Here is a 13,398-nt window from a genome sequence, read left to right as displayed (position 1 = left end):
ATAGGGCACAAACCCCACACATGAAGTTGACCAATTACGAATGAGCTTTGCTTGCTATGTAAGCCTAATAACCAATGAGCTGTTTGTTGACATCAGCGAGGGAGGGACTTCCAGAATTAGAGTAACGTTGCATCAGACTGATAGTTCAGTCACTATTTAGCAGAAACTTGTAATATAATAAAATTTTATTTTCGTGAGAGATCATTTTAAAACAGAAAAGCGCTCTTTTCTATTTTATTTTTTACATGTGTGAATATTTCCATCGCAGGGTAACTTATTTTCTGTCCGTCATTTTCTGTGTTAACTCTGTGAAAGTTTTGATGGCTCCTTTAGCTGGCTCCGCTCCATTTATCAGCCGGCGAGGAAACCGGCACTCAATCTAAGCAAACTCAAAGCTGTGAAAAATCTGGTCCAAAATGCATACAAAATATCTGTGCACCACCTGAGCCCAGAATTCATAATAATATTCATCATATTCGTTAACTTTGTTCAATTACTGGCTGTAAGTAACATTATAGTTTTGCTCCTGACAACTGCTGCTAGCATTTTAGTCAGTGGAGGAGCTAGACTTTTAAAGTTGGGGGGGTCAAGGGGGGGGCCAGGACTACCTCTGGGGGGGCAAAATTTTAAATGTGTGTGTGCACATATATATATATATATATATATATATATATATATATATATATATATATATATATATATACATATATATATTATACATACACACACACACCACACACACACACACACACACACACATACATATATATATATATATATATATATATATATATATATATATATATATATAAATAGTCATCAAATGACAATTTGTAGTCGTTTGATGACTACAAATTGGAAATAAAATGATTTTTTTCTTTGACGGACAACGAAAAAACTCTAGCGCAACCTCTGCTCCAAACTACGAACATTGTCGGCCCCTCTTTGGTTTTTTTCTCTTTTTTGCGGAGGATCAATAAATAACTTATTGGTGTTTTACCATCACCACCAGGTATGAAGCGCTTTAGCATTTGAGTTGCACCACAGCGCAGCGTAACTGAAACATCCAGGAGAACAATTTCAGCTTGTTTTTATGAGTATAAAGGAGGCTGGTATAGCGCCTGATATAAATCTATTTATCTATGTCACATGGACTTATATAAAGTTTTATACATTTTCTTTTTATATATTTATTATTGTTTTTCTTCTTTAGATATTAGGTTGACTTAGAATGATTCCAAATAATGTACAGGAATGACCTGGTGCTGTTACATGTCAATCATCAGGGGGCCATTGGCGGGGCCAATCAGATGACAGGGGGGGCACTGGCCCCCCCTCTGGCTCCGCTACTGATTTTAGTGCCATATATCATATACAACTTTGAGAGATCTAGGGGAGTCCGTGTCACAGCAGGGCTGTGGGCAGCAAAATAGTAAACAAATAATTATTAAGTCAACTGGTGGTAATTGTGTGCCTTTTTATCTTATTGCCTCATCGGTGTGTGGTCTTCAAATATTTAGGGTGAGTCCATTTCCCACCTGCTTCCACCTCTATCTAGGATAGAAACTCCTCCCTTGAAACTAGTCACCCGGAGATTTTGCCGGTTGACGGGTAAAGAGTGAATCCACCATATGGCTATGTGTACATTCGCTTTTCATTTTTCTGCAGGTTGCATGCCGACAAATCAATGCGTTTTTACTACAGATCGCTTATCGGTCAGTTAAGGCATCTTTTAGCTCCAAACAAGTATGGCGAAACATGCGGTGCTGTCTTCAGGGGCTAAATTGTGGCGATCTTTGCCATGCGCAAAGTCGGAGCTGCGACTGGAGCTCGTCCTCGGTTGTGGACAAACTTTCCGGTGAGTGTCTACAGATAACTCATAACATTAAATGAACCGGAAGATACGCGTATTCCTGTGTTTTTCCATTCAATTAATTCACAGCTGGAGAGAAACTGCTGATGGGCACTGGACTGGAGTCATAGGGGGGCGTGTTTGGACCCTGACTCAAACAGAAGACACTCTTTGGTACTACGTGTACACAAACCAGGGTGGAGCTGGTGGAGAAAACAGCTCAGAAGACTCTCTGAGGGCAGAGTCTGTCACTGCCTCACACCACTCTGAGGTGGAAGCAGAGATGCTGAGAGACTACTTCCAGCTGCACGTGAAGCTGGGGGATCTATACAAGGAGTGGGGTACAGCAGACTCTCACTTCAAGAAGATTTCTGACATCTTTACAGGTTAGTGTGTTTGTTCATGCATGTATAGTACTGTTTCACAGTGAATTGAACCAGATCTAAAATGTACTGCTTGGTGTTTCTGCAGGTGTGCGGATGTTGCGTCAGGACCCCACAGAATGCCTTTTTTCCTTCATTTGCACTTCCAACAACCACATCTCGCGTATTCAGGGCATGGTGGAGAGATTGTGTCAGGCTCTGGGGAGCCCTCTCTGCCAGCTGGATCAAACTTCCTACCATGACTTTCCGACACTGTCCGCATTGGCAGGTGTGTGAAAATTTTGCATTAGGATTTGCGTGCCCTTTACAGGATTGACAAAGTCTTTTTACACCCGCACAATCACATTATTTTTAAACACTTCTCATTTTGCAGATGAATCAGAAAAAAAGTATACGTTTTGTTTCCCAAAAAAGAAATTAGGGTTAGGTGTTGTGTAAAAGTACAAGGTGTGTAACAAATTTTTCAAGCCACTGTTGAACAGTATTTTTTATTGTGGTGCTTTTTGTCTGTCGTACCCACATTTAGTATTTCATAATGTCCTTTTCGGCAGCTTTTTCTTTTTCACAGTTTCTTATTTCATATATGCTGCTCTTGTGATCTGCAGACAGTGGTGTAGAGGAACGTCTCAGGGATCTGGGCTTTGGCTACAGGGCTCGGTTCCTTCAGCAGAGCGCTAAGCAGATCCTGGACACGCACGGGCCCCAGTGGCTTGTTGGTTTACGAAACGTCCCGTATATGGAGGCCCGTGATTCTCTCCGAACCCTCCCTGGAGTTGGCACCAAAGTAAGACAGAACGCAAACATGTTAGATCCTTACATTTAATTGATATTAACTTGGAGAGCAGATATTAAGACATGAAGTAATAATAGCATTTGTTGTAGGTGGCAGACTGTGTTTGTCTGATGTGTCTGGATAAGTGTGAGGCCGTTCCTGTGGACACACATGTTTGGCAGATCGCTAAGCGGGACTATAAGTACACTTCTGGTAACGGACAAAAGACCCTCACAGAAAAAGTTCACAGAGATATAGGTTGGTTTTTCCACACTTTGTTAAAGTTGTCCTCCTACAAAAACAAAATATCTAATGAACCTTTTCTCTGCAGGGGATTTTTTCAAAAAGCTGTGGGGCCCATATGCAGGTTGGGCCCATTCAGTAAGTATCATCATCCACTACGTTTCCATCTCTTTCACTGTGGATTTGCTGTTACCACTTATTTGCCTCTTTTAGGTTTTATTCTGTGCTGACCTCAAGAAGTTTCAGCATCTCAAAGAAATGACCAGTTTAAAGCAGCCACAGAACGAAGAAGAGCGCGAAGGAGAGTGCGAGGGGCTAAAAATAAAAAGAGAATTTGAAGGACATGAAATAAAGAGGAAACCTAAGTCGGAACGTGAGAAGAAGGCAAAGATGTCCGTCAAGACAGAAGAGGTGTGAAACCACAGATCTTTGATCAGATAAGACAGACATGCACTGGAATTATTGTTCATGAACTTCATGGAAATTGGTTCATGGTTATATGATCTCTCTCTTTTTTTTTTTAATCTGAGGGTTAGTACTATAAAATTTGTGCTCTTTTATGACTTTAGAACTATGAAACGGAAGCATACAGTGTGGATTGTTTTACAATATAGTTATTTAAAAAATGATGAGCCTGTAAATTTTAATATTAAAAGTGTGGTCATTATGAGCCACAAACTCAGTAAAGCTCATTAATGCTGCACTAGACTATTTCTACAGAGTACAAAAAGCACTGGAAAAAAATACTGTATTTGCTGTAATCATTTTGTGTGGGAATATGTTTGAGTTTTCTGTCTTTAGAACTGATTTTATTGTCCAACATGGTGAGTCCTGAAGTTGGAATCAGGACTCAAAAACTAAAATAAATGACAAAACTATTATGATAATAAAATATGTTTAATCTAGTAATTACAAAGGAAGCCCGGTTGATTGTTTTTTTTTTATTTAAGGTAAGCAGAATAAAGGTACGCTTTTTAAGACCTATTGATTTAATATAATATTTGAACCACAAATGTTGCATTTTCATTAGCTTCATCGTAATTAACAGGAATAAAGACTTGAGAACATCAGTCTGTGTGTAATTAAGCTACACAATGTGTTTCACTTAGTGAATGGAGTTACTCAAAAAATAAACTTCTCAGTGATATTCTAGTTCATTGAATGGATCTGTATATATTGAACCACTTGTCTCATCCACTTGAACAGAAAAGCTTGTATACCATTGATCGAAAATACATTTCTAATGTCGTTTTTGTTTCCAGCCTTTTCTACCATGTAAAGAGCTGAATCAGTACGTTTGTTTATTTTTTTGTTGTTGTTTGTTTCTTTGTTTGTTTTCTGCGGGTTCTGCTTCAGTCGGTCATGGGACTTTCCTGTGAAGCAGGTGTTTTTTCCACTGTTGCGATTTGCTACTCGATGCGGAGGAGAGCTCCAAGTCTTTGATTATAACTAGCTTATTGAATGTACGCCACTGTATTTGAATGTGTCTATATTGGATTAAATAATTTCATTCTATGTATTTAGACATGAACTGATGCTTGGATATTATTTTTTCTAAAAGAGGAACTTTATAAAAAACAGAATAAATTTAAAGAAATGTTCTCAACTCAAATGTTCAAAAAGTCTTGAAACAGACTAGAATTAAATCATTTCAAATGTGGCAATTTTAACAGTGCTAAAATTGGCCTCTAGATGGCAGCACAGATTGATCTCTATTATTACAGAGTCCATGTGGTTTATTCAGCTTTTGACACTTTCATTGGATGAATTGTCTCTGCCTGCTTCCTTGGCTAATCGCTGTAAGAACAATCTGTGGTGTTTGAAGCATGTTGGAGATGCCCACAGGATGCCGCAGAGCATTCCCTGGATCAGAGTAGTATTTCTGTTTGTTAGCTCAAAAACAATCATCCTCGCTGAGTATTCGGTGTCCATATGTTATCTACAGGCACTTCAGACTGTGTCAGCTGATCTTTTAGCAGGGTTGCAGTTATCTGCTGTCAGTTCTCTGGGCTGCTGTGACTGTCTCTGGTGACAGCATGGCCGTCTAAGAGGTTTGATGTCCATGTGAAGGAATGACAGAGCTACTTTTTAGTTTCCTTCATATAAGGACTCTTTTAGATCTGCACGGCCATCAGGCTCTAATGTGAGAAATGTTTTGACGTGTTCGAGCAAGCGGAGGCCTATGTGTGTTGTTTCATCTGTGGATGTGCGTGTCGTACATCCATAGGACTGTTTATTTTTGTGAGCAGAGTGCAGCCATGCGAGTTAATGAGAATGTGACTCAGCTTCATCCCCGCTCCACTTCAGCTGGGCAGAAGCTGCGTCTGCTTCAGCAGTCACTGTGAAGATAAAAATAAAATAAAAAAAGAGAAGAGGATAGGTCAGTGTGTGCAGAAGTAGGGACATGATGTTGGTGAAGCACAAAGGACAGCAAAACAACAGTGGCCTATACTTATGTAAGACGGTGTCTTGACATTTGTTGTAACCTCTGGTGATTCAGTGAAAAGGACATCTTACTGCTTACTTTCTCTAACATGAGTGTGCTGCTGCCTACAAACACTTGGAGCACTATAATCAGAGCCTCCATGAAACGGAAAATCTCCATAGATTTCCAGAAGCTGACAACAGCTTGATGTTTTGTTGTAGCAGACCCTAAAATGTACCTGTTACCCATACACTGTTCAGGGGAAGTTCTCTTGAAAGTGGTCATATGCAAAAAAGAGCCTTTCAAAAAAATTTATTTTAGATTTATTATGGTTTGCAGTATGCATAAAGGTTAGGCTTTATATGCATAAAATATAGTTAACTTGATAAAAGTATTTTATTTAAGCTTTAAAGATTTTTAAAAATCATTTTGTTGCATCTTTCCTTTAAAACCAAGCCTGTTCTCCTAAATCTAAATATATAATTATAATATAATATAATATATATAATATAATATATAATTAATTTGTTATGATCAGGTGTTGCTCACTTTAAATAATAAAAGGCTAATTTCGCTGCTTTTCAGTCTCATTCTAAATCATTGTGACTAGACTAGCTAACTTTTAAACAAAGTTAGCAGTAAAATTTGTGACTATTCCAGAATTAAAACAGCTTAACCAAAAATTTAGTTCTATATGAAAGTAACTGACAACAAGTTATAAACGAGCGATATTCATGGCAAACTTCCTGACAGATCGTTTACCTCATTCAAACTGAGTTCTCTGACTCCGTCTGCTGCTGCCTTTACTCTGAGCCGTTCAGAGGGGAGGAAGCGCTATGCTAATGCGCTGTTGTGCGCCTTCAAAATAAAAGCATGCGAGTGGAAGATTTTAAAATTCCTCCCAACTGAGGTGAAATTATTGGGGGGGACGAATGTGACTCTCTCCAATATTGGGGGGACATGTTCCCCCGCCTCTCCTACGCCTATGCTAGAAATATTTTAAAACTACTATCAAATGTTTGTTTAGTGTTTATGTATTAGCTAATCTAAATACGTCAGAAAATGTTATATTATTATTTTATTGTTTTATTATTATTAGAACATAAGTTAAATGTTGTTGTTGTTGTTTGTTTCTTTGTTTGTTTTCTGCGGGTTCTGCTTCGGCTATTCTTAATGTCCAGTCGGTCATGGGACATTATTTCCTGTGAAGCAGGTTGTTTTTTTCCACTGTTGCGATTTGCTTACTCGATGCGGAGGAGAGGCTCCAAAGTCTTTGATGTTATTGTATTATAACTAGCTTTGAAATGGAATGTACGCCACTGTATTTGAATGTGTCTGTATGATTGGATTAAATTAATTTCTATTTCTATGTATTTAGACATGAACTGGATGCTTGGATTATTATTTTTTTTCTATAAAGAGGAACTTTATAAATAAACAGAATTAAATTTAAAGAAATGTTCTCAACTCAAATGTTCAAAAAGTTCTTGAAACAGACTAGAATTAAATCATTTTCAAATGTGGCCAATTTTAACAGTGCTAAAATTGGCCTCTAGATGGCAGCACAGATTGATCTCTATTATTACAGAGAGTCCATGTGGTTTATTCAGCTTTTTGACACTTTCATTGGATGAATTGTCTCTGCCTGCTTCCTTGGCTAATCGCTGTAAGAACAATCTGTGGTGTTTGAAGGCATGTTGGAGATGCCCACAGGATGCCGCAGAGCATTCCCTGGATCAGAGTAGTATTTCTGTTTGTTAGCTCAAAAACAATCATCCTCGCTGAGTGATTCGGTGTCCATATGTTTATCTATAGGCACTTTCAGACTGTGTCAGCTGATCTTTTTATAGCAGGGGTTGCAGTTATCTGCTGTCAGTTCTCAGGGCTGCTGTGACTGTCTCTGGTGACAGCATGGCCGTCTAAGAGGTTTGATGTCCATGTGAAGGAATGACAGAGCTACTTTTTAGTTTCCTTCATATAAGGACTCTTTTCAGATCTGCACGGCCATCAGGCTCTAATGTGAGAAATGTTTTTTGACGTGTCTTCGAGCAAGCGGAGGCCTATGTGTGTGGCTGTTTCATCTGTGGATGTGCGTGTCGTACATCCATAGGACTGTTTTATTTTTGTGGAGCAGAGTGCAGCCATGCGAGTTAATGAGAATGTGACTCAGCTTTCATCCCCGCTCCACTTCAGCTGGGCAGAAGCTGCGTCTCTGCTTCAGGCAGAGTCACTGTGAAGATAAAAATAAAAAATAAAAAAAAGAGAAGGAGGGATAGGTCAGTGTGTGCAGAAGGTAGGGACAGTGATGTTGGTGAAGGCACAAAGGACAGCAAAACAACAGTGGCCTATACATTATGTAAGACGTGTGTCTTGACATTTGTTGTAACCTCTGGGGTGATTCAGTGAAAAGGACATCTTACTGCTTACTTTCTCTAACATGAGTGTTGCTGCTGCCTACAAACACTTGGAGGCACTATAATCAGAGCCTCCATGAAACGGAAAGATCTCCATAGATTTCCAGAAGCTGACAACAGCTTGGATGTTTTGTTGTAGCGGACCCTAAAATGTATGGGACCTGTTACCCATACACTGTTCAGGGGGAAGTTCTCTTGAAAGTGGGTCATATGCAAAAAAGGGCCTTTCAAAAAAAATTATTTTTAGATTTATTATGGTTTGCAGTATGGATAAAGGTTAGGCTTTATATGCATAAAATATAGTTTAACTTGATAAAAGTATTTTATTTAAGCTTTAAAGATTTTTTTAAAATCATTTTGTTGCATCTTTCCTTTAAAACCAAGCCTGTTCTCCTAAATATCTAAATTATATAATATAATATAATATAATATAATATAATATAATATAATATAATATAATATATAAATACACGTTAAATGGTCGAGTATGATCAGGTGTTGCTCACTTTAAATAATAAAAAGGCTAATTTCGCTGCTTTTTCAGTCTCATTCTAAATCATTGTGACTAGACTAGCTAACTTTTAAACAAAGTTAGCAGTAAAATTTTGGACATGTGACTATTCCAGAATTAAAACAACTTAACCAAAAAATTTAGTTCTATATATGAAAGTAAACTGACAACAAGATGTTATAAACGAGCGATATTGATGGCAAACTTCCTGACAGATCGTTTACCTCATTCAAACGGAGTTTCTCTGACTCCGTCTGCTGCTGCCTTTACTCTGAGCCGTTCAGAGAAGGGAGGAAGCGCTCTGCTAATGCGCTGTTGTGCGCCTTCAAAATAAAAGCATGCGAGTATAAGATTTTAAAATTCCTCCCAACTGAGGTGAAATTATTGGGGGGACGAATGTGACTCTCTCCAATATTGGCGGGGACATGTTCCCCCCGCCTCTTCCTACGCCTATACTAGAAATATTTTAAAACTACTATCAAATGTTTGTTTAGTGTTTATGTATTAGCTAATCTAAATACGTCAGAAAATTTTGGATATTATTATTATTATTGTTATTATTATTATTATTGCTAAAACACAGTATTTTAAGAACATAAGTTAAATGTAAAATTGTGTGGGAAGAAGTTTAAACTTATTCAATTATATTCTGCCTAATTTGTTTATCACTAAGGTTAATATTAAGATGTATTATCAGGCCTCAAGTTGTTAAAATACTCTGTTCACAATGCAAATGTTACATTCAAGTGCAAATGGAAGTTTTTTTTTTCTTTAAGGAAAGCTAATCTTTATTTATTTTTTTAGTCTGACACAGCAGTTATCAATAAGATGGGGAAAAAATGTCACAATTAATGATTAGTGAGTAATCTAACTGTGACCTCACTCTACCAATAAAAGGACGAGTCTCTGTTTTCTGTTGTCTGTTTACACAGCAGTGTCAGATGTTTTCATATGACTGTAAGACAGACAAAAACCTTAAGGGTTCATCTTAGATGTGGTGAAATTTAACACTTCCACAGGCAGCTGTGATGACAGAACAGGGAGGTGGTCCCCACATGGAGGTCTCATTGGGGCCCAAAGACGGGGTGCTTTGTTCCGTAGGATGAAGGGAAACCACAAAGTGAAAGACTGAGAGCACAGAGCTGCCAAGGATCTTTCAGATCTCAAACTGTTCTGACTCTGAAGTGTGTAGATGGTCGCTAGCAAAGCTGTTCTTAATAAAAGCGGCTTATTTTGTCAAAAAAGATAATAATATACGCCACCTGAAGGGGCCCTCGCTTTTCAGCCAAGGATTAAAACTCAATAGCTCATATTTTTAAGGAGGATGGTTGCGTTTGAACCAGCTAAAATTCAGTTCAAATTAACTCTTTGAGCCCAAGAAATAAAGGGGCCTCAGGCCTAGCCACAGCAAACAGAATGACTAAAGAGTTGTAGCCAAGAAGATGTAAAATGATTTGAAATAGGTTAAACTGTGGGAAAATAATATTACGGAGACCAAATTCTGAAATATAGCTGTTACAGACATACAGTTGAAACAAGATGCACACATCAAATAAAAATGCACATGTACCTTTTGTCCTCACTGTCTGAAGATTAATCAGACTAAACTTATTTTGTTCTACGTCAGTTAGAATAACCAAAATTAGTTCTGTAAACTAAGTGCCACAAAAATAAGTGAACATGTCAAAGATTTATTAATGTTTCTAAAAACAGAAATTTACATACATTTTCTCTGTATTAGCAGGTTTACCTTTAAATGTTATTACTTGGGCCAAACATTTTGTGTTTCGTTCCTCAAGCTATACGTTTGTTGGAAAAATATTTGAAATATAAACCAATTTTCTCATCACCAACAGTGGATTCTAAATCATAGGTATACCTCTGAAGATGGTACTCCAAAATACAAAGCTGCTGGATTTTACCATGATGTATCTTTAACAAAACACAAGATATGTCTGATTTAATTTCAGAAAAATTACAATGAAAAGATTGTCTTCTTATCCAATATATACAGATGGTTTCTGTAGTAAATCCTTCCCAATTCTTGTTTGATTTCAGAATAATGTAGACTTCTCTTAGAGAAATAACACTGTGTCTATTGGTATCTTATTCTTCAAATTTTTAGGATAGCAAGAGAAAGAGAATCATGCCAAGAGGAAAGGTCAGTATGCTGCAGGCTCAATAATTTCACTGACTGATAGACGAAGAAACATACAAATTTATTAACTTGAAATCAAAACTTGAACTCTCAATAAAAGATTGAACAATCTTATTAGCGTTTTATTAGTCATGATTAAAAGTTTGTGCCAAAGCAAATGGAAGCATTAAACAAAGCACGTCTTTAAATAAACCATTTTTTGGTATTTATAGGACTTTATTTTTCTTTGGATATAACCGCTGCTTTATTTTGTTGCACAGGGTGATTAGTCCTCAAATTATACATTTCAAAATGTAATTTTTTAAATAAATGTTTCTTAATGGTATTGAAAATCCTTAAAACTCCTGTAAGTAAGCTCTTCTAGACAATTTCCTTCTTATTAGAACCAGCCCCCTCTTTAACACCCTGCTACTCTAATCTTGTTACAGCTGTCAACACTCTTCTCATGTTACAGTTTTCTCTTAAAGAAAAAGCGAAACAAAAAGGTCTCTCGCATTTTTTAACTTAACAGTCATTTCTGGCATTAAATCCATTGCCAGCGTGTTGTTAGTCAAGCGGCTACAATGTTAGTCATAATCTATGGACAATAATGTGATTACCATCCAAAGGTGTTCCTGTTTCACCTGCTCAAAGCCTCCAGTGACCCCGGCCGGCTCAGTAGTAATTTAATGGCCTTAAGACAATCCTCTGAGCCACCCAGGTTATTTTAGGACTCAGCTCGATGGTCCAGTCGGTTTGATGAAAGTGAAGAATACAAAAGAGAACTTTAGGAGCTGGGAATCATTCCTGTTTGTAGTCTGGTTCTGAATCCACACCCACGGCCATTGTCAGATGATGTCTGCGTTTAAGGCTTAATCAGAGCAAAGCTGCTGCCTTCAGCGTGTCCAGACAAGAAAATGTAGAAGTTATTGTAAAAACAGAAACACTCAGACGAAGCATGACAGAGTGGCTCTGAGCCAAGGTGCAGCATGAGGAAACTCTCTCAGTTTGGCTCAAGGTGGCTTGTTCTCGCTCTACACTCCCGGAATGGGGCGTAGCACAGCAGAGTGAGAGTATTGTTTCATCTGGACTCATCTTACTGTCCTTGTGCCTGTGGCACAAACAATCCCTCGTTCAAGCTACTGGCTAGAGTTTTCAGCTAAATTAGTCAAAATTTAACAAAATGCTAATGTAAGTCTTTCTATTTGCTTTGCTATTTCATAGTACATCCTTACAATAATAATAATAATAATAATAATAATAATAATAATAATAATAATAATAATAATAATAGTGAAACGTATAATAAAAATACATAGACTATAACAAAATTGGGTGCCTTCCCTTACAAACATTAATTTGCACAACACTATCACACATATCCATGGCATTAGAAATAAGACTGGCTCCGCTGGATATAAATTGTTCTTATTTAGTCAAGACAAAAACTTCCAACCAAAAACAAACAAGCTGTCACATTTACAAGCCCCTGGTGATGTTTACATTTGGCAAATGATCGGAGTTCATTTGAGTCCATTGTTTTCTCATCTTTATTGGTAACAGCATGTTTTAAGCTGAAAATGCTGCATGGATTTCAAGTTAGTTTGGTGACAATAAAGTCCTCTACAGTGGTTTGAGAAGAGAATTAGTGCAGACTGGAACTGTCATAATTTCATTTTCAAAGATCTCCAGTCATGTTGAGACAACTGTCTTGATCCATTGAACTTTTAATTAGAATTTTCTGTTATTCTGTTTGTTCTATTTGTATTTTGGATTCTAGAGTTTTATGTTTGGTTGTTTTACTATTCTGTCCTGTACGTATTTTTCCTCAGCTCCTCTGGCCACATAGTCACAAAGCATTTAACTGTTTAGACCTAATTGCTCTTTGTCCACACTCGCCACACTCTGTATTTATACTGCTGCTTCTTTCTAGTCACTTGCTGGGATTTGTTTGTTCCCTTCTGACATCTTGCAAGTTTTTCATCAATGCTTCTTCCTCTTGATCACCAACAGTTCTCAATTTCTCTTTTTCCCAGCTATTCCTGCAATTGGATACTCAACAATGTAACTTAATTTATGAGGAATGCATATTTGGAATCCCAGAAATGGTGCAACTGGTCAATTAATATGTATCAGATTTTGTCTTTGACAAACTTTGGATAAGTCCTGATAAAGCATGCCGAGAAAACTTGACTCCACACAGTTTTATCAGAAAATCCTCAATACAGCATGTTCGAAAGGGATCATTGAGTGCTGCACCTTGGTCTGTTGACCGCTAACCGCTGGAGTTGGTTGCTTGATAAAAAATAAAGGCTGTATATTTTTTGACACACTACCATCACTCATGTGCATTGCATTTTAGAGTGACCAGTATGCCAACATACATGTTTTTCTTCTTCTTTTCTCTTTCTTTCTTTTTTTTGACAAAGGGTGTAAGAAAATGGATGAATGGGGAAATTTGAGCCTTTTATGATTATCCAATCATGTGAGTTGTTAAAATATCTAAGTATCAAGAGAAATTAATTATAACACAATGGTTAATTGCATTGGTACAAAATTTCTTGTGCACTAACACCAGGGGTGAAAGTCAGGGGGTACTGCGTACCCCTAAAATATTTAGCGGGTTTACGCAACCTGCAAGAGAGAGGAGCGGCTGTCTGC

At 37.5% G+C, this 13,398-nt stretch overlaps 1 protein-coding gene and 1 long non-coding RNA gene across 2 annotated transcripts; one reads left to right on the top strand and one right to left on the bottom strand.

Annotated features, from left to right (window-relative positions):
- The first annotated feature begins 1,376 nt into the window (after positions 1-1,376).
- On the top strand, positions 1,377-4,598 carry ogg1 (8-oxoguanine DNA glycosylase). The gene is made up of 7 exons (XM_008413986.3): positions 1,377-1,858; positions 1,943-2,238; positions 2,324-2,503; positions 2,841-3,019; positions 3,118-3,265; positions 3,339-3,388; positions 3,464-4,598. The coding sequence occupies exons 1-7, from the start codon at positions 1,749-1,751 to the stop codon at positions 3,665-3,667; spliced, it is 1,167 nt and encodes a 388-aa protein (XP_008412208.2). The 5' UTR covers positions 1,377-1,748; the 3' UTR covers positions 3,668-4,598.
- LOC145552258 (uncharacterized) lies at positions 2,693-13,123 on the bottom strand. Its single transcript, XR_014088240.1, has 3 exons — positions 11,358-13,123; positions 7,778-7,905; positions 2,693-3,002 (listed from the first exon to the last, which is right to left on the bottom strand). It is a non-coding gene; the product is annotated as an uncharacterized LOC145552258 (long non-coding RNA).
- Positions 13,124-13,398: the final 275 nt, after the last annotated feature.

The sequence above is a fragment of the Poecilia reticulata genome, chromosome 7 (genome assembly GCF_904066995.2).
Source record: "Poecilia reticulata chromosome 7, P_reticulata-male-v2, whole genome shotgun sequence".
NCBI lineage: Eukaryota > Metazoa > Chordata > Actinopteri > Cyprinodontiformes > Poeciliidae > Poecilia > Poecilia reticulata.
The sequence above is the reverse complement of the archived record's forward strand: the minus strand, read 5'-3'. Positions and strand labels throughout refer to the sequence as shown.

Coding starts and splice junctions, on each gene's coding strand:
- ogg1 (XM_008413986.3), top strand. CDS start 1,749: ATGGCGAAACATGCGGTGCTGTCTTCAGGGGCTAAATTGTGGCGATCT. Junction 2,504..2,840: donor GACACTGTCCGCATTGGCAG/GTGTGTGAAAAT, acceptor TGTGATCTGCAG/ACAGTGGTGTAGAGGAACGT. Junction 3,389..3,463: donor ATGCAGGTTGGGCCCATTCA/GTAAGTATCATC, acceptor TGCCTCTTTTAG/GTTTTATTCTGTGCTGACCT.